The 19579-nt window shown below is 38.0% G+C and overlaps 1 protein-coding gene across 1 annotated transcript in view; it reads right to left on the bottom strand.

Moving 5' to 3' along the window:
* LOC140948897 (uncharacterized) overlaps window positions 1–19579 on the bottom strand; it is a 138429-nt gene that overhangs the window by 65922 nt on the left and 52928 nt on the right. The window contains exons 31-41 of the mRNA XM_073398162.1: window positions 19337–19486; window positions 16387–16536; window positions 14456–14578; window positions 14116–14265; window positions 11396–11545; window positions 11122–11271; window positions 10574–10696; window positions 10310–10459; window positions 8020–8169; window positions 5109–5231; window positions 68–190 (exon numbers count right to left, since the gene is read on the bottom strand). Of these exons, the coding sequence (XP_073254263.1) occupies window positions 68–190; window positions 5109–5231; window positions 8020–8169; window positions 10310–10459; window positions 10574–10696; window positions 11122–11271; window positions 11396–11545; window positions 14116–14265; window positions 14456–14578; window positions 16387–16536; window positions 19337–19486 (1542 nt within the window). The remainder of the gene's footprint in view (window positions 1–67; window positions 191–5108; window positions 5232–8019; window positions 8170–10309; window positions 10460–10573; window positions 10697–11121; window positions 11272–11395; window positions 11546–14115; window positions 14266–14455; window positions 14579–16386; window positions 16537–19336; window positions 19487–19579) is intronic.

The raw sequence follows: 19579 nt of genomic DNA, 5'->3' as shown, positions 1-19579 counted from the left end.
TCTTCTATTCGACATTACGACCAGTGCTTCAATGAAGCACCACGGTAAATGAAACGATCGTACGTACCAACACACGTGACTCCATCTCCAGAGTATCCCGTATGACACGTGCAGTAGAACGATCCTTTTGTGTTGGTGCAGTTGGCATCAGTATGGCAGTTGTGAAATCCGACAGAACACTCCGCGACATCTTAGAAAGAGAAATAAGCAGAGTTTTTTATTCAGTACAGTCTTAGATTGCCTTAGCCCCATAAACAGACTCGCATCTCACGTGTTTTTCCTTGCACCAAAAGGCTGGTTAAAAGAATTGTAAACCATGGTCGATCCAGACTTACCAGGTTTTTGAACATGAAAAAAGTCAAAGAGAAAATGAAACGTGACTTCTTGCATCGACAAAAAAAACCTTTTTTGACACAACAGGTCACGCTTATTTTTCTGACGTTAAAGGTGAAACTTCACTTTCATGTTACCTAGGTACATGTAGCAAGCCGATTACCACAGTTATCCCTTTTTAGCAAAATTTCTTTAGACAAGAAAAGAATAAATTTACATACTGACAAGCAACGACTAGGGCGTAATGGGACACCCGTCCTTCAGAATTAGAGTTTCACGGCCATTACGGATCTTACGGACTGACGACATGGCTGGATAGTGTTTCAGTTTCTGTGGAAACTGTAAACACAAATATGTCGCTGCAGAGAGCGTTTGTTGTTCTTGGTGGAATCCGGGCCTGTTCATTGGAGCCTTGTTAACCATTCAACGAAGAATACTGTGCCACTGATTAACCAAGATGGATCTGTTAAAGTGGTAGTTTTTAAGGGAATAGACAAAAAATATTGTCTGAATCGAAGTCTGAATATTTTCAAGCGTATCTTATTTAATAGCTTGAAATCTTCCATCGTCCTTAAAATAATCTTATGTGGCTCTTTTCAGCAAACACGCATGCGTACAATAAGGAAAAAAAGTGGGTTTTAAGAGGTTTTAAGAATCATGAATCAGTACTTTGGCTTATTGATGTTCTCTTAACGTTGCCATAACAATAAATCTATATTATTTTAAGGTGGCTCGACTGGATTTTTTTCAGGGGATACCTCCCAAGTTTGAGCATTAACTACGTCGCCATTAGTAAAGATATGGGAAAAAGATTACCACAACTGTATTATATAAAGATGAAAATTTCTTATGATCTGGGTTTTATTGCCATCGGAGTCGCCATGGCAACGTAACGACGCCATTACGTTTTTTATTTATCTTTGTGTTTCTCTGTACCGGGAGTTTTTTTAAGAAATCGCTTAAGGGAGTTTGTACCTGCCATAATTGCCTCAATTATGGCAAAGTTTGAACAAATTCTATGAGAGCGTTTTCGAGATATTTTGAAACGAAATTTTAAGCATCATAAAAACAGTGAAATAGCATGCTATCCACACAATTAGCTAACTTTTTTAGAAAATGATAAGCTTTGGAAACGCGGCTTCATCTCATAGTGGTTTGATTCCATTGAAAACTGCGTACAAGAAAAGAGGGGAATTGCTCTGGGCGATCGCGAGTAAGAAGAATTTTATTAACTTGCATTCGGCTGCTTTTGTTACAGTTTTTGCACATAATTTGGTCCATGCCTACAATTTTCACATTTTTCAAAAAACCGCTCGATAAAATTTTTTCTAAACTTCACAATCCCGAGATCATTTGCTAATAAATATACCCTGCAAGTTTCAAGAACATTGAAAACAGAGAAGGCTTTTAAATAGGACCTCAAATATAACCAATTTTCCCCCCAGGTTTTGTGTTTACAAGTGAGCGTCCTCATTATTCATTGGCATTGTTTCCAAGTTTCATATGCACGTGCACATTTAGCAAAAATAAATAAGTTTGCATCAAAAAGAACTCTCGATTACTTTCGGAAGAAATATCCGGAATATGCTAATAATTGGCTTGTGTCACAGATAGCAGTGAGAGCCGAGACGGTGAACGTCACGGCTCATCGTGCAGGATGAAATACTTTACTTACTCGGGTTATAACTTCACAGAAACTCTTACAAAGAGTTGCTGTGACGTTATAATATATCACTAATTTCTTTACCCGGTTATTAGCATATTCGGGAGATTTAACAGAGGGTTCTTTTTTGATGCAAATTCTATCTTTTTGCTAAATGGGCACGTGCATATAAAACTTGGAAACAGTGCCACTGAATAATGAGGACGCTCACTTGTAAACACAAAATATGGGGGGAAAATTGGTTATATTTGAGGCCCTATTTAAAAGCCTTCTCTGTTTTCAATGTTCTTAAAACTTGCAGTGTATATTTGTAGATGATTGATCTCGCGATTGCAAAATTTATAAAAAAATTTATAGAGCGGTTTTTTGAAAAATGCGAAATTTGTAGGCATCCACCAAATTATGTGCAAAAACCGTAACAAAAGCAGCCGAATGCAAGTTACTAAAATTCTTCTTACTCGAGATCGCCCGGAGCAATTCTCCTCTTTTTTTGTACGCAGTTTTCAATGGAATCAAACCACTATGAGATGAAGCCGCGTTTCCAAAGCTTATCATTTTCTCAAAAATTTAGCTAATTGCGTGGATAGCATGCTATTTCACTGTTTTTATGATGCTTAAAACTTCGTTTCAAAATATCTCGAAAACGCTATCACAGAATTTGCTCAAACTTTGCCATAATTGAGGCAATTATGGCAGGTACAAACTCCCTTAAGCGATTTCTTAAAAAAACTCCCGGTACAGAGAAACACAAAGATAAATAAAAAACGTAATGGCGTTGTTACGTTGCCATGGCGACTCCGATTGCAATAAAACCCAGATCATAAGAAATTTTCATCTTTATATAATACAGTTGTGGTAATCTTTTTCCCATATCTTTGCTCATGGCGACGTAGTTAATGCTCAAACCTGGGAGGTATCCCCTGAAAAAAATCCAGTCGAGCCACCTTAATAGCACCCATCTAGGCCTTTCCCGATTGTGCTCAGCAACTTTTGAGCAACTTTTGGCGTTTGGAGCAAATTTTTGAGGTTCTAGCAACCTCGAGCAAATTTTGTCTTTCTGAGCATTTTTTGAGCAAAATATAGGTTTAGAGCACATATCAATCAAGCATGAAAAAGTCAACGATTTCATTGAAAAGTTCAATTTTTCTATTTTTAAAATTATTTTTAAATTATTATTTTTACTTTTTTTCATTTTTTTTTCTTGACCGATGTTTGTAATTATTGTGAAGAACGAAAAATAAAGCTTTTATTTAACGTTTATATAAGAGTATCAAGAAATTTAGGTGGTAACTTTTGAAAGTTAGGGAGCAACTTTTTGGCATTGCAGTGAGAAACTTTCCAGCATTTTACGAGCAACAACAACAACAACAGTTTATTTCTACTACTGTAGACAACCAAAAGAATTTACAAGAATATTATAAATAAACAGTACATACAGTAGTCGGACACCCAAAATAACTAAAAAGCTAAACTAGTTGGGTGAAAGTAATTATGATAATTAAAAATGTGAAAGTCAGGAAAGAGGCACAACAAATACATTGGTACACATAAGTATCATAAACTTGGTACAATAGTGGATATACAGAACAAAACAAAACAAAATAAATAAATATACACCATCAAAATATCAGTAAAGATTAATAGAGACTAATGAAATGCAACTTTAGTTCTTTTTAAAATCGATTGGAAGTAAGACACTTGAATCTTTCATCGAGTTCATTCCATAATTTAGGTCCATTAAATCGAATATTAAATTTGCCATAATTTGTTCGAATTTTTGGAAGATAGAAAATAGATCTAGATGCAAAGCAAGTATTTACGTTATGTTTACAAGATGTTTTAACAGAAAACGAATCAAAGATCTTTGGTAGTTTGCCAGTATTAAATTGATGCATAAAGCAGAGAGTTTGAAGCTTAATAATGATCTTGAAGTTTAAGAAGGTTAAGCTTAGCATCGAAATTAGAGAAAGTAATTAAACGAATTGCTTTCCTTTGTATTATTTGAAGTGTTTTAATGTTATGGTCATAAGTGTTGCCCCACACTGTACAGCCACAGGAGAGAAGGGAAGAATAATGCATGGTATAATTGAACTAGTGTTTTCGTGTCATCAAAATGTCTAATCTTACCTAGGACTCCAATAACCCTAGATATATATTTTTTAAATTTCTTGGATTTGTTCCTTCCAACTGAGATGACAGTCTATGAGAATGCTAAGGTACTTAACACTTTTTTGTTAATTAATTGGCTTACAATCTGTTTCAATGTTCAAGGAATTGTTTATCTTTTTTTGATGAGGATGAAATATTACAAAATGTGTTTTAGCAATATTGTGAGTTGGTTGGCACGAAGCCATAGGCTCGATTAACATTTTCCTCAACATGATGTAAATCACTATGGGTATAATATAGATTAAAATTATCAGCAAATAAACGGAAATAAAAAATAGATGAACAATTGGTGAAGTCATTAATACAAATCAGGAATAATACTGGGCCAAGCACAGAGCCTTGTGGTAATCCACATGTTTTTTGCAGTGGATCTGAATCTGATTGTTTTACAGAGATAAATTGCTGTCTGTTAGTGAAGTATGAACCGCTCATTTGGTAAACCAAAAAAGCCTAATCCCATCAATATTGGGTTATTACAGGCCAAATACGCTTTCAGAGAGTCCGATTATGTACAAAACTGATTCAAGGGAATGGGGACAGAAATACACTGAAATGTGAAAGCTAAAAACTTCTCAACAATTTTGACCACGATAGCGGTAAGTAAAAGCCATCCGGGTAGACCGGCCTGTAAACTTCGTACGGCAAAATTCAGCTCTCTTTTCGCCCGACCATATGAACACACTTTATTTATTATCAAAGCGGTAAGACGAGCTGTCGTTCAAAAGTGCTCAATATAAGCAAGCGCTCGTAGACTTGTCATTCAGGTTTTTCATTCAGCAGTACTACCTTGTGGGAGAAATACAGTTTAGTGGTGCACAATTTCTTTGATGCTAAAGGAGCTGCAATAAGAGGCAGCAGAATGATCGGAAAAAGACTTAGAGTACCAGGTCTCGCAGAAAATATTTTTAAACGATATGTTAAAATTACTTTTTTTAGCATTTACCGACACACGAGACTCCATCTCCTGTGTAACCAAGTTGACAAGCGCAGTAGAATGATCCATAAGTGTTTGTACAGTTGGCATCAGTATGACAATTATCCAAATCTTTTTTACATTCCTCTATATCTAAAAAGACAATGTTCAAAACCGTATTAATATACAATAGTTTAATGGCCCAGTTGGATTCAAGAGTTTCGTCACACCTAATAAATAGTTCACTTCTGGTATGCAGATTTTACATAAATAATAAACCGAATACCACTACATGCTAAATACTCTTAGCTACAATTTGCTTTTTCTTCAGAAAACAGGAGCCTGTTTAAGAACTTAAATAGCCTTATTATTCATTCAAAATATTTCCCCGATTCTGATTAGCTAAAAGCACACATTTAATTCATCATAACCAGTTACTAACGACCAAATTTGGAAGAATTTTGTGTTTAGCAAGAAAATGACGCCAAAAATGCAGCGTTCTTGCAGGTTAATGCAGCGTTAACCGAGAGGACCTTGTGACGAGGTTGAGTTGTTTTGGTTGTGAACTGGACATTTCACTCCTGTCAAGAGTAAGAACTAGACAAAAAAATAACTAAAACCATGGCAAGAACAGCAAGAAGACAACTCGAAGGGTGACATCTGCTATTTGGAGAATATTTGCGGAGCTGAACAACCCTAAACGTGCACTATCGAAGATGAACTTAACATCGATGGATCGATGGAGGTAAGCATGTGTTAGCCTTTTTTTAAAACTAAAAATTGTTTCAATGAATAATAAAACAATTATTGAATTCGGCTTTCGTATCTTATGAAGAATTATGGAGATCTGGGATTGCCTTATTCATTAATTGTTTGTTAATAATATGTGGTAATTACCATTTATGCAAGAACCTGTTTAGGCTAACTTGGGAAAATGCAGGTTATTAGTCGCGGATTTTTACTCTTTTTCTATTCGCTGTCAAAAGGAAAGATCTGAGTGTATCTTTTGATCTTTATAAACATGTCTTGACAAACACAAAAATGTCGGGAAAGAAAGCTCAAGAAGAATTGCTGTTCTTGAGTGAAAATGCCATGATTTTTCTAATCTCGCCTAACGAAGTTTTTTAAAGCTGTGCTTGGACTAATGCGATGTAAGAGCAAAGGAGAAAATCTTTCTCATTAGTTAGTCATTTAGATTAAGGTTAAGGTCAGTGGCCTCAATTAGTGCTGGATTGGAGTTAGGCTTAGCTTCGTACGAGTCAGGATTAGGGTTTAGGTTTTCAGTTGGGGTTTTTAAGGCTTAGGGCGGTTAGGGTAAGTTGAAGGGTTAACTGTTAAGGTAATTCAAAGGAATCAGACTGTAAGTGATTGTTGCTCCTACAAATATCTAACAGCAATAACTGTCCATCAGTAGTTCCACATTCGGTTTCGAGTCCATTAAATTGCAGCGTTATTTGGTAAAATACTACGCCCCGGCCAATCAAGCATTTCGTAGTACCATGTCAGAAGTCCTGGGCATCCTGCAAGTCCTCACACTTTTCTACTAATTGAATTACTCAGAATATCCATCTGGCGGAGGCAATTTTAATTTTTCAATTATCGTATGTTTCTCCCCCTAGACACTGGATGTACTAGCCTGAAATTCATCCCATTGCTTCGAGTCGTTTTCTCCTCTCAACAACGTCTGAATCGACCGGCCGTTAATGCCGTCAAGTGACGTCACTCACTACCCGAAAACCGGGTAGTGATTTTGATTGGTTGATTGTCTAAACATTCGCATAATTATGTATAATTATGAAAAATTTTAGCGGAATTGCCGCTTGATTTTCAGCGGATCGCATCCCTGGCATTCTTTCGTTTAGTTCAAACATTTCGATAAGCTAAATCTTTATCTTAAACAGCAAAATTACCCTTGTCTTCGAAACTGAAATGCTAAATTGAACTGCAAATGAAGAATCATTGCCGAGAGTCGGTAGGTTTTTTTATTTAGAGTCGCTTTGTGGTTTCGGCGGCCGGTGATTTTGTTTACGCGAAGTTTTCTGAGATCAATGTCATAATTCGACCTTCTTGCTGTTTTTACCGTCAAGTGTAATGATTCTGTTAGCTTTTCTTTCTTGTCTCCTTGTTATTTCTTCGTTAAGAACCAAATAGCTTCTTTTCAATTAAAGCAAATCATTGTGTTTTTGAACTAAGTGTTCCGTGTGTGTGTTTATTTCATTGCGTGATTGCGACCGAGTTTGATTACAGAATTTAGTACAACCGGTTCAGAGTTGTGCTGCATGCAGTTGATAGTTTGAACGGTAAACATGAATTACAATCGAAAAAAGTAAAGCAGTTCTGTATCATGCAGACATTTCCAAACGATATTTCTCGGTTTGCCACTTGAATATCGTGTTTACTTTTTGCATGAATTAAAGCAAAGGGCAACGAGTAGTGACGTCACTGGACGGCATTAACGGCCGGTCGATTCAGACGTTACTGAGGGAGTAATAACGACTCGAAGTAATCGGATGAAATTCACGCTATGGATGTTCTGGCGCTGTAAAATTTCATTTTTATAAACACTCTTCTTTAGATAGTTGTCTTTTGTTCTGAGTTCACATGGACGAGACAAGGCCTCTGCCAAAGATAGGGTGATAATTAATCGTCCCATGTAAGCCATCCGGATTCTGGAATCCTGGATATTTTTGCTTGCAGAAACCGGAATTCACCACGTGTAACCTAGAATCCATGACTGTCTTGGATTACCTCGCATGGGACGAGATTAAGTAAAGCAGACAAACATTATGGTGAAAAAGGCACCATATAAACAGAAGTAGACATTAATTAAGAAATCTACATGAAGTTATCAACCAAGCAACGTATAGAAATAGAAACTTATAATGGATCAGGAGTTCCTCAAAGTTTTATTATTACTTCGCTACATCTAAATCAGACCTACCCACACATGTAACACCATCACCGGAAAACCCCTTTAAACAATTACAGTAAAATGATCCTTTCGTGTTGGTACAGTTGGCGTCGACGTGACAGTTGTGTTCAAGATGCTGATATTCATCAGATATTTGATCACGGACACATTCGTTAATATCTACAAAAAAATAATTTAGATTCACCATTAGGACAAAAATGGTGCTTTTTTTGTCGTAATACTTAAGAGAAATATAAAGGTGTAGAAATGTAAGAAATAAGTTTTTTTAAAGAATTCGCATTCAGTTACCCTTTTTTCAATTAGCTTTTTCACTAAAATTTATCTCAGGGGCGCCTGGATTCACCATTAGGACAAAAATGGTCCTTTTTTTGTCGTAATACTTAAGAGAAATATAAAGGTGTAGAAATGTAAGAAATAAGTTTTTTTAAAGAATTCGCATTCAGTTACCCTTTTTTCAATTAGCTTTTTCACTAAAATTTATCTCAGGGGCGCCTTCTGTCTTATATATACTAGGGGTCGTAATGTGAGGTTAATGAAATTACCGAGATATAGGGGCCAAATATTTTACTATGACTATTGCTTGAATATATAAAACGACTTATTGACGAGATCAAGCAAAACTAACTACGAGAGAACGACTGGACAACTGACATTTTGACTAACAATCGACGACCGTTTAATTGTGTCGACAGACGGATTGAAACACACCAATTACTGATTACGAGTCTTCATAGCCAATAACATGACACGGCTTAACTGACAGACGACCAATAACATCGCGACGTAATTGACCAATCAGATCAATAACCAGAGTATGATACCATCAACTGACGTGTTACAACTCACTTTGACTCTGAAGATGACTACCGCACAGGTTGTCGAAACGTCAGTCACTGTCAACAACAACAGTCCTATTCAGGACTACGTTCACCCGGACGATCAAACTCAACCTACTTTTGAAATGACTCTAACCTGAGATCAGGCCCAATTTGAGCGGTTCTCATACATTCTCTCTAACGGCTACCGCTGAAATTGGGCCTGATACAAACTCATTCACGTTTGTGCTCGTTACGGCCAGATTTTGGCCGTAACGCTGATTGGCTGTTAGAACAATGCCACAAGATCTGATTGGCTGTCGGAAACGCCGGAAGCTGAAGCGCTTATTCCTCGCGTGGTTGTCTTCGTGAATGACCCGTCGTCGGCGGAGAAAAGGATCCATTCTGCTGTCTTTTTTATTGTTTTAGGGTCTTATGGTAGGAAAATATTCCTTAATATGTGCCATGGAAATTCAGAAAATTCATGTGGTTGTTCATATCTTCGCAGGATTTGCTTTATTTACGGAAAGTGAGTGTATCGCGGGGTTGAATCCCTCTGCAAGTTGTTGACCGCTAACAAGGTGCATTTTGAATTTTTACCAACAAACGGGTGCAAATCAAAATACTGTCCATCTTAAAACTGGTTTCATTTTAAAGTTTAGCCGGGAATGACTTCTCTGAACGGGGTACGCAAGCGGAGGCTCACTGCGAAAGAAACCTCAATCGCCAACTGTGAAGCATTAGACGGAAAATATCGCCTCGCTGTTCAAGGAATTTTCAGTGTTCACAGACTGGTTGTTTGCCTTCGCTTTTTGTAAAAAATAAACCAAGAAAACTGGTGCCCTCGCTCGTTGGCTGTTTGCTTTTTTTTAAAGATTTATGTACTGAAAATCGGGGGAAATTACCGAGGAAAATATTAAGACAACGGAAAAATAGAGATTTCAGTATTTTAAATTCCAGAGCGCCTAGCCAAAATAATAAAACTAGTACAACATCGCGTCGCCGTCTTTTCGAAAACTTTTTACCTTCTACGCCAACAGAAATAACCTTCGAGATGTCCCTTAATCTCGCAATAAGTTAAATGTGATTGTGCTGACTGTTTTATTTTTAGCTGAAAAAATTAAGAGATAAATTAAAGCTATTTTTTAAGTCAGCCATTCTGCATTTTTCCCACGCGTGAAAAATTTGCATACTAGAAAAACAAGCAACGGAAGTAATTTTGGCTGGCTGATTCGGCAAATGTCAATCAATCAAAAAAGTGGGCGGCAGACGTTTGGTAGAAGGATTGTGTCAGGCTCTCTTTTCGTTTCGCCATGCCCGCCAGAATGTTATTTACAAAGCGAAACGAAAATGGAGCCTGATCTCAGGTTAAAATGACTCCTGGGTTCAAACCTTTCACAAAAGAATTTAAATTGAAAATGTTGATGATAGCACAGTTCACTGACAGTTGAGTCTATTAACTTGAAAGGGAACAAATGTCTTACCAACACAGTTAACACCGTCTCCCGAATATCCATTCAAACAGGTGCAGTAAAAGGAGCCTTTGGTGTTGGTGCAGTTTGCATCAGAATGACAGTTGTGAGAATAGTTGTCGTGCTGCAGTGATAAGCTGTCCGTGTCACATTCAAGAATATCTGTATTAAAACGTAACGTTCTTTTAGCGTTTTCCATTTACCCAACATAAATTTTAGTTTTAGTGTTGACACTTTTTAAAGGAGAGGGAAAAAAGTTATTTTACAATTATATACCTTCGCACGTTACACCATCTCCAGAGTATCCCGTATGACACGTGCAGTAGAACGATCCTTTGGTATTGGTACAGTTGGCGTCAACATGACAGTTATGTGAACCAGATATGCACTCATCGACATCTTTATGAAGACAAGAATACAATAAAATTGAAAATTTAAACGCCTTTCTAGAGGAAGGAAAAAATAAACACCTTTTGGCCTTCACAGTACAGGTGCGTAATCTCCAGTCAGTAGTACATTATCAAATCAATATTTTATTTTCCAATAGTTTTTCAGAAAAGAAAAGACTCTTTGGGATTTTAGTCTGGGGTATCACAGGATGAGCACTTCTAGTTGATAATGGTCAGTAGTAATGGCTTTACACACTTCGTGCTCTAACAGTCTGCAGAATCATGACAAAAGTAGCACCGGCAACTTGTAAACGCTTTCTTTGATACATTCAAAGCAGTCTTTACGTTAAGTAATTCGAAATGGAAGGACATAAAACGCAAGAGTTCTGTAATGCGAGATAGACATATGTCTGCCAGGATAGCTGATTCAATAACCTTCACAATTGTTTCCATTTCCGGCATACCCCTCCTGACAGCCGCAGCTGTAGGACCCTTTAGTGTTGGTGCAGTTCGCGTCCTTATGACAAATGTTCTCCAGGTGTTGATGATCCGCTGATAGTCCAGATGGATCACATTCGTTGATATCTGTAAAGCAAACAAGAGAAATAAATCAAAGAATATTAAAAATTACTCTGTTATTTCAGCAAAGTCAACGTTAACTGATATATATATAAATATATGTTTAATCAAGAGTCAAATCATCACCCACCAATACACGTGACTCCATCGCCAGAGTATCCCTTATGGCAGGTGCAATAATATGAGCCATTAGTATTAGAACAACTAGCGTCATCATGACAGTTGTGTGCAAGATGTTTATATTGAGCTGAAAGTTGTTCAGGTAAGCACTCGTCAATGTCTGAAAGAGGATGAATATGTGATAAAATATGTACAGTGCAACCCATTTACCATGGAAACTTCAAGGCGACATGCATGTCCAAGGGCTAATATGGTGTCCAATGATCGGAAAACAATGATAAAAAGATGGACGATAACTGATATCTCCAGTTTACAGTGATTTATACACAGTGCAGTGACCTCTTCGCTTATTTGTCATAGTTTTGCACTGCCGGAAATGAGTGTTCGCACAGTGTTTCAAACCCACGGCCGTATACATTTAAAATAATCTGTAGTTTTTCTTTGCATTAAAATTTTGATTTAACGATTCAGCCAGACGGACTATATTTCATTTTAGTATATACTAAAACAGTGGATAGTGTTTTCCGCGCGCTCTGATTGGCTACTGAATCAGTGAATATCCTGCACTATTCACTGATTCACCTCCAGTTCCTCGGAGCGAGCGACGCCAAACTCGCGTAAGTTGCAAGCAAAATGCCTTCCCGGTTTGCTGCCGTAAACAAACAAAGAAATTTCACAACTAATCAAGCAAGCTGTTTCCGAAATACACGAAGAAGGTGACGAAGTTCGGATTGGAAGTTTCAACAGGTAAAGCTTTGTCTTTTTGACACGAATTTATCGATAAAAAAAAAACCCGGTGAAAACGTTTTTTGTTTACAAATGCAAATTAAGCTTAAGTCTTGCTTACTTTATTCACTTGAGTTGTTCATAAATAAGCTTAAAACTAAATTTAATAATCTTTTTTTATAGAATGATTTTAAATACAAAAGAATTCACAACTCCTTTTGAGGAAATTTCCCCGCAAGAGCTAAACAAATGCCTTCAAAAGTTTCAGTTGTCGGCAAGAAATAGACTACGAGTAGTCCCCCATTTTTCCTCAGGGATAGTAGAGCGAGCGAAACGCGAGCGCGCGTGAAAATCACCCCACGCGAGAAAAGGCGACACGCGGAGGGGAGAGAGAAAAATGAGGGACTACAGACAAAGCCCAAGCTTTTGACCCTTCACGGCCGACTGATTTCGGAGTGTGAAGTTCGTATCCCCTTCCAAATCAATTAAGCGCATCCAATGGGATTCCTTCCCTCATTGAGCTGTCATTGCTCTTGTTATCGGTAAACTGCGGGGGATACTTATTGCAAGCAAAAGAAAACCCAGATACTAATTTTCTTCACGGTTGTTTCGCGTGAAGAACTTGATAGTGTAGGCAACACACGACTTTTACTCATGCCAAAATGCTGCTTGTTCCAATGAATTTTTTTTCTCTGACGGATAGATTATGCTCTGGCGGAAAACGTTTTGACTGAGCAAATGTGATTTTTCCCGCTTATTTCATACTGAGAGGTCGTGACACGCATATTAATTTTCTGCGCTTATTGTTTATGGTCGGCATGATTTGCCCTCTAATGCAAGAGCATTTTCTTTGACCTCTTTTGAAAAGTAAAGCTCTTCAATGCGGCTAAATAAGGGTTTGGGGTTGTTTAATTTCTCCGGCGATTGCCTCCTGGATCTGAATAATTTTAAGCGATTTTCTTTTTGGCCGTGAATGTGACGGTTTCCTACAATGTTTTGTCACGCTGGGCCCAGCTCGTTAGCGTTTTTAGCAGGACGGATAGCGATATCCAAATCTCGAAGAATGGATTGCAGCTTAAACTAAAACTACATCAACTATAGAGAACTGCGATGTGACTCAGTCATGACTGCTCATGAATTTTAACTGCCGCTTGTTTTTCTGGAGATAATGTGAGTATTTGGACTGGAGTGCGTACCTCCTTCCTTGGTGATAACTTTTGAATAAGCTTAACAGCCTTGCGACTGTTCTGTTATTCAATTCCCACTTTGTGATCAGACAAGACCATGATTTCGGTTCTCCACGCGAACCTCATCAGTTGCCGGGTTGGCTTTCTTCTGACTAGTTATTTGTTCTTTGCTGTTATTAGTTCTGCTCTAGTTATTTGTTCTGTAAATTGAGATTATGTCGAGTGTTGATAGCGGCTGGCGCGTTTTTGACAGATATTGACAGGTTTCCATGGAAGAGCCAATCATAGTTTTGCGTTGTGAGAGCAACGCATTAGTTCAAAAGCTTGGGCTTTGTCTGTAGTCCCTCATTTTTCTCTCTCCCCGCCGCGTGTCGCCTTTTCTCGCGTGGGTTGATTTTCACGCGCGCTCGCGTTTTGCTCGCTCTACTATCCCTGAGGAAAAATGGGGGACTACTCGTAGTCTAGCAAGAAAAAGCGACGGCCGCGGCCGCCCGGTCATTACGCGCCAAAATTGTAATCGTTGGCAACAGTATTTGAGTTAAAAATCGTCATTTTTGTGCTCAATTATATCACTGTTTTAGTGTATACTAAAACAATTATTCACCTCAGTGTCGGTGGCTAGTCGTGGATATTTACCTCACTGCTTCGCAGTTCGGTAAATATCCAGGACTAGCAACCTCCACTTCGGTGAATAATTGTTATTCATCTATATATCTAGGAAGTTAACTCCAATCTGTAACCAATTGCTGCTCTTTTGTTTTTCTACCTTTTTTAAAGGACACAATTTGACATCAATGACTCCTAAATCTGGACGCACCTGAACACTTGACTCCATCGCCTGAGTACCCCGTGCGACATGCGCAATAGAATGACCCTTTCGCATTGGTGCAGTTCGCATCGGCGTGACAGTTGTGGGCAAGATGACTATAGCCGCCAGATATCTGATGAGGAAGACACTCGTTTACATCTGAAAGCATGTAAATACAGTAAACACAGTTGATTACCTAAAAGGTCACTGTTTATTAGAGTGTGTTAAATTGCAATGGTATTGGCTATAATCAGTTATTACACGCATATTCGAATCCTTAGTTTCAAATGAGAAAGGACTTTATGAGCTACAGCAGTTGTAGCAACCATGAAAGTAGAACAACGCATACCAATACACCTCACTCCATCTCCAGAGTATCCCGTATGACAAGTGCAGTAAAATGATCCTTTCGTGTTGGTGCAGTTAGCATCGACGTGGCAATTGTCTGTTTCGGTTGCACATTCTTCAATATCTAAAACAGAAGCATACCTGTATATATGGGCTTTTATACCTCACCAACAGTGAGCAAGGAAAATCATCAACACAAATATATGATTCATTCCATATATTTCAATTCAGAAGATAGTCTATCAGACGTAAACATATGCTGAGGATGCAGACTGATTTAAAGGAATATTGAAATTTCAGTCTGAGTTAATTTTAAGGAAATTCATGCATAGGGAATAGTCGTGGCATATTAAAACCTGTTATTGCCATTAACCGAGGGACAGCATGATGTTTTCATCGTCTGGACAGTAACTTCTAAATTGCTCTAGCTCAGCCCACCACAGCATGCATAGAAATAGTAATAGCATTTATTTATACGCGATTAAAAAAGTACTGCAGAGCTCATGTGGTCGTGTTAAAACTAAAAACATTATCGACATCAATAAAGCAATTAGCAAAAGTATTTACAATAAAATTTGAAAGCCTAAAATATTTTCTTAAAAAGCCGAATTTTCCGCATCATTTAATAATCAGCAAAACTGTTTACAATAAAATTCAAAGCCTAAAACAATTTATAATTAATGAAATGATATGTGTGGAGAGAAGAACAGAGAAAAAATTCTGAGTTCCAGATGGGAATTTAACCCACGACCTTCCGTACACTATAGTCGGATGCTCTAACCACTGAGCTACTGAGAACTCAGTGGTGAACAGGTCAGTTGTGGGCTGACATAACTACCGCATCGCGCAGTCACATTATCAAGAGAAATGTCAATTAAAATTATTTACTGAACAAAGCCGACTTTACAGCGTCCCTTCAAAAGAGTCAAAACTTTATGTTTTCCTTGTGTGACTCTCCAGAGAGTTCCGTAATGTTCAGTAGAGCTTTATAGCAGCTGAACTTGCGAAGATGCTCTGTCCTGGGAAAAGGTGTCTCAAAAGTAAGCTTTTTTCGTAAACTATAACTGCGGTCGTACTTTTAAAAGAATTCTGGATAGCTTCAGGGTAGTTTCGTAAAAACGTTATGGACTACGAATAACTTTAGATCACAGAGGCCCTTATTTAACGAAACCAATTCGTATGAGCTAGCACCTTGTCGCTGGGAGTTTACCGGTCTAAACCAACGATAATCTTGGCAGTAAGTACATGAATCTTTTCTAGCTCCTAAAAGAGTGTTTTCTGCAAGAACCCATTGGACTAGAGCACATTTGACTGAAGGTAAAACGATTTTAAAATGACAATCAGCTCTGACTGTGATAGGTAAAAAGTATAAAGATCTCAAAACCGTCAGTTTTTGACTGTGTGAATGACTTAATTAGCTCGGTAACATGAACATTTCAATTACGTTTACAGTCCAGTTCGACACCCTGGTATCTAGTCGAATAGTCTTGACTAATAACATTGTCACCTATTGCAATTAAATGTGGAGAAAACCTCAAACCAAAACACGGCACTTTTGCTCATTATTATTATTATTATTATCATTATTATTATTATTATTATTATTGTTGTTGTTGTTGTTGTTGAACACTCCCTTACCTATTTCAATTGCCTGCAACGAACCAATGAAGCAGCTACGTTGTAAATTAATATACTCAGTACTTTTCCGGGCTGGCGTATTAGTATCTCGCTTATTTATTTCCCTTAGTATACAGTGTTTGCCTATTTCCTAAGAAAAACTTTGCAACCCAACAGTTCACAACGTGTGCTCTCTTTTAGTTACGGGTCACTTGAAATTGGGTGGAGCAGGAGTTCCTCAGCTTGAAAACAAAGACGTCAGCATTACAGGCTATATGTGCATACCTGATAACTTCTTTCCTCGACGTTACATACCTACACACACGACTCCATTACCGGAATAACCATTAAGACAAGTGCAGTAGAAGGATCCCTTTGTGTTAGTACAATTAGCATCGGCATGACAGTTGTGAACAAGATGACCGTTTTCGTCAGATATTTTATCAGCAAAGCACTCATCCACATCTGTAAGAAGCAGAGTAGCAACAAGTTTTTCTTTAGCAAGATGACAGAAGTTGTGCGAATATGAAATCAGAGCTTACCAGTATTAGTAAAATCCAACTAGTGGTCTATTATCAATGCTGCGTTCTGATTAGTTGAGCTTCAACTACGCTATATGTTGTAGCCCATTAGTAGTGAAAAGCACCAGCTTTGAAAACCAAACCAATGGCGACTGAATTGCGTTTTGCTAGCTAAAGTTGTTTGGTCTCGATTTTTTTGATGAACTAGTTGGATTTTACTAAAACAATTATTCCTGTCGCCCTTATGGCCTCTAAGTCAATAGCCCATTCGGCCTTCGCCCTCATGGGCTATTGACTAAGAGCCCATTCGGGCTTGAGGAATAATTGTTAATTAGCCATGTTGTTTAAAATGGGCCAGTAACAGACATGCCAGAGAGAGAACTCTCTTTTGTGGAAGATCAGCTTAAAAAAGCGTTTTGCACTCCTGCGTTGATTTCGGGTTCCAAAGTATTTTAACAAAGGGTCTGGTAGAATTCTTGAATGTTATTAAACCCCCCGACTTTGTCATGGGACCCCTCTATAGGCCTGCATAGAATGAAGCCAACCCATGATCTCTTTTTTGCAATAAGCCACTCTAGTAGTGCACGCCTTGTTTAATGGTGGTTTCCACTTAACGTAATCAAACACTGCACTGCAGATAAACAACGCTCACCTCGATCGTAGCCGCTTTTGACAGCATTTGCAAGAAGCGACAAAAAAAAATTTTCTCATTCACGGTGAGTTAACAGAAGCAAATAAAGCTCTGTTTTTCTTCTCAGAAAGGGGAGTTATTTCAACTTTCAACGTTTTCCTTTCAATCATTGATGCTAAAGCTTACAAAAAAATTAAAACTATGATTTACCATGTTGGCAAATACTGTAAAGATCAAAGTTTGTGCGTCTGCTGTTTACGGGTACATGTTCACGCATGAATTCACCCGTCAATCAAACTAATCGTTTTTTCCATGGTTTCCTTGTTTCTGATTCTGTTGAGATCACTTCGATTCGTGTGTATATACTAAAACAATTATTCACCTCAGGCTCAGTTAATATTGTTAACTTCGCCTTCCGTGAATAATTGTTAAATATTAGCGGAGCCTTCGCGCACGCGAAGCGCCGGCGAGCGTGAAGCTCCATACCGAAGAAAATTTGGTAAACTATCTATCAAATAAAATTTGGTTATGACGTCACCGTACGTCACACCATACGAACGCTCCGGGTAAAGGTAAGTAGACACGAATTCCTCCCCTATCCTCTAGAGATTTTTGTTTGCTATTGTTTCAAAAGCCTTTAAAAATGATTTACAAATCAGAATCTGTCAACTGGGCAAATGTTTGGTGGATTTTAGGGGCCGACCATTTGACTTTTGAGGGGGTTATGGGTGATTTCATAAAAAAAATATCCTGCAGACTAATTTCGAGGGGAAAAAGCTTGTAAAACGAAACGAAACGTTTCCTGTGAAATTGTCTTTCGAGGGATTCAACCTTGTTTTCTTGACGGCGGATCAGTGCGCGTGGCGTGGTTTGAACCAACCGAGGCAGCGAGGTTTCTGAAGAAACTTGAGATACATTCTGTATACTCTATGGTCAAGGAAGGTACGTTTTTAAAAAGGAATTTTTGTATTTATAAAGGTTTCATGGACGCTTTCTACATTTTTACATCGGTGTGAAAGAAAACCACAAAATGTGCTGATTTTTTGCCATGTGCTCAGCCGATTTAACTTGTCTGAACGGATCCAGGATCCAGTTGGTGTTACGCGAATTGCTTTTTAGGATTAAAGATTGGATTATAGATATTGGTAGCGAAAAAGATTATCGTTTGCTTTTCTATGTCTCTCCTCAAAGAAAAGATACACCTTACGGTAAAACTTTCTATCAGATATTGTGAGGCTGTATAAATGTAAAGGCTAGACATACCTGTTTGTCCGGGCCCGTTTAAAAAAAAAATAGGGAAGAAAAGAAAGCATAATGCGCTTACAGGAACACAAAAGTCCCTAAGTCGGCCTAATTTTCCTTTAAGGTCTTCCCTTTAAGACAGAAATATTGACCCACGATATCGTAAACAGTAAACTGCTGCTACCGATGAGACCTACTATGTCATAATTTTTTCAATTTAGGTTTGTTTGCGGGATATTTTCATTAATCATTTAGCCCCTCGCTCTAAAGGTGAACTGATGCCGAAGGCTCCTTATTTCTTTGTTTTTTTTGGCTTAGAGTTCATTATTAGTTTCTATTTGATTGTTTTTATCGCAAGTATAGAAACGGAAGCTTCGCTTTTAGCCCTGGCTAAATATATATATTAATTATTGTGATACGCTTCAATTTCTAAGCTAAGCCTTTGCGTGACGCGGCAGTTACTCTGTGGGGCTGCCGAGAGAGCCACTGTCGTGTAGGTTAAGAAAGCGAATTATTTTGGGTAAATTTTGCTATCTGGACAGTCAGTGTTCTAGAAAAAGTATTACTTTCATGTTTTCGGCTTTCGTCGCAAAACTCAGTGGCAGATGATGGCGATGGTTTCCAGCCGCCATGTTGGTGCCCATCCGGATGGACATTAACATGGAGTCTCCATACAAAGGGTATATCATTTCTCCGAATAAATCGCATATGAAAAAATTGCGCTGAATCTTGGTGAAGGCCTTTTATTATTTACCTCCGTTCATATCCCAGGTTGATGGTGTTGCAGTGAAATCCAGCAATACAGTAATGCATACCGTGAAAGGTTTGAGCCCAGGAGTCATTTCAAAATACAAAATACAATAATGCATACCAACACACGTGACTCCATCTCCAGAGTATCCCGTATGACAGCTGCAGTAGAAAGATCCTTTAGTGTTGGTACAGTTGGCATCAGTGTGACAATTGTGAACATAACTGCTGTGACCAGGCGCTAGAAATTCTTCATCACACTCGCTAATATCTTTGGAAATTGAAAGGAATAGGTATGGAATTCAGCTTCATCTCCTAGTTTATAATTATCCTAGGTGTCACAATGAGCTGTCATTTCTTCAAG

The sequence above is a fragment of the Porites lutea genome, chromosome 9 (assembly GCF_958299795.1).
Source record: "Porites lutea chromosome 9, jaPorLute2.1, whole genome shotgun sequence".
Classification (NCBI taxonomy): domain Eukaryota; kingdom Metazoa; phylum Cnidaria; class Anthozoa; order Scleractinia; family Poritidae; genus Porites; species Porites lutea.
Note: the sequence above shows the minus strand (reverse complement) of the source record. Positions and strands in the feature narration are given on the sequence as shown.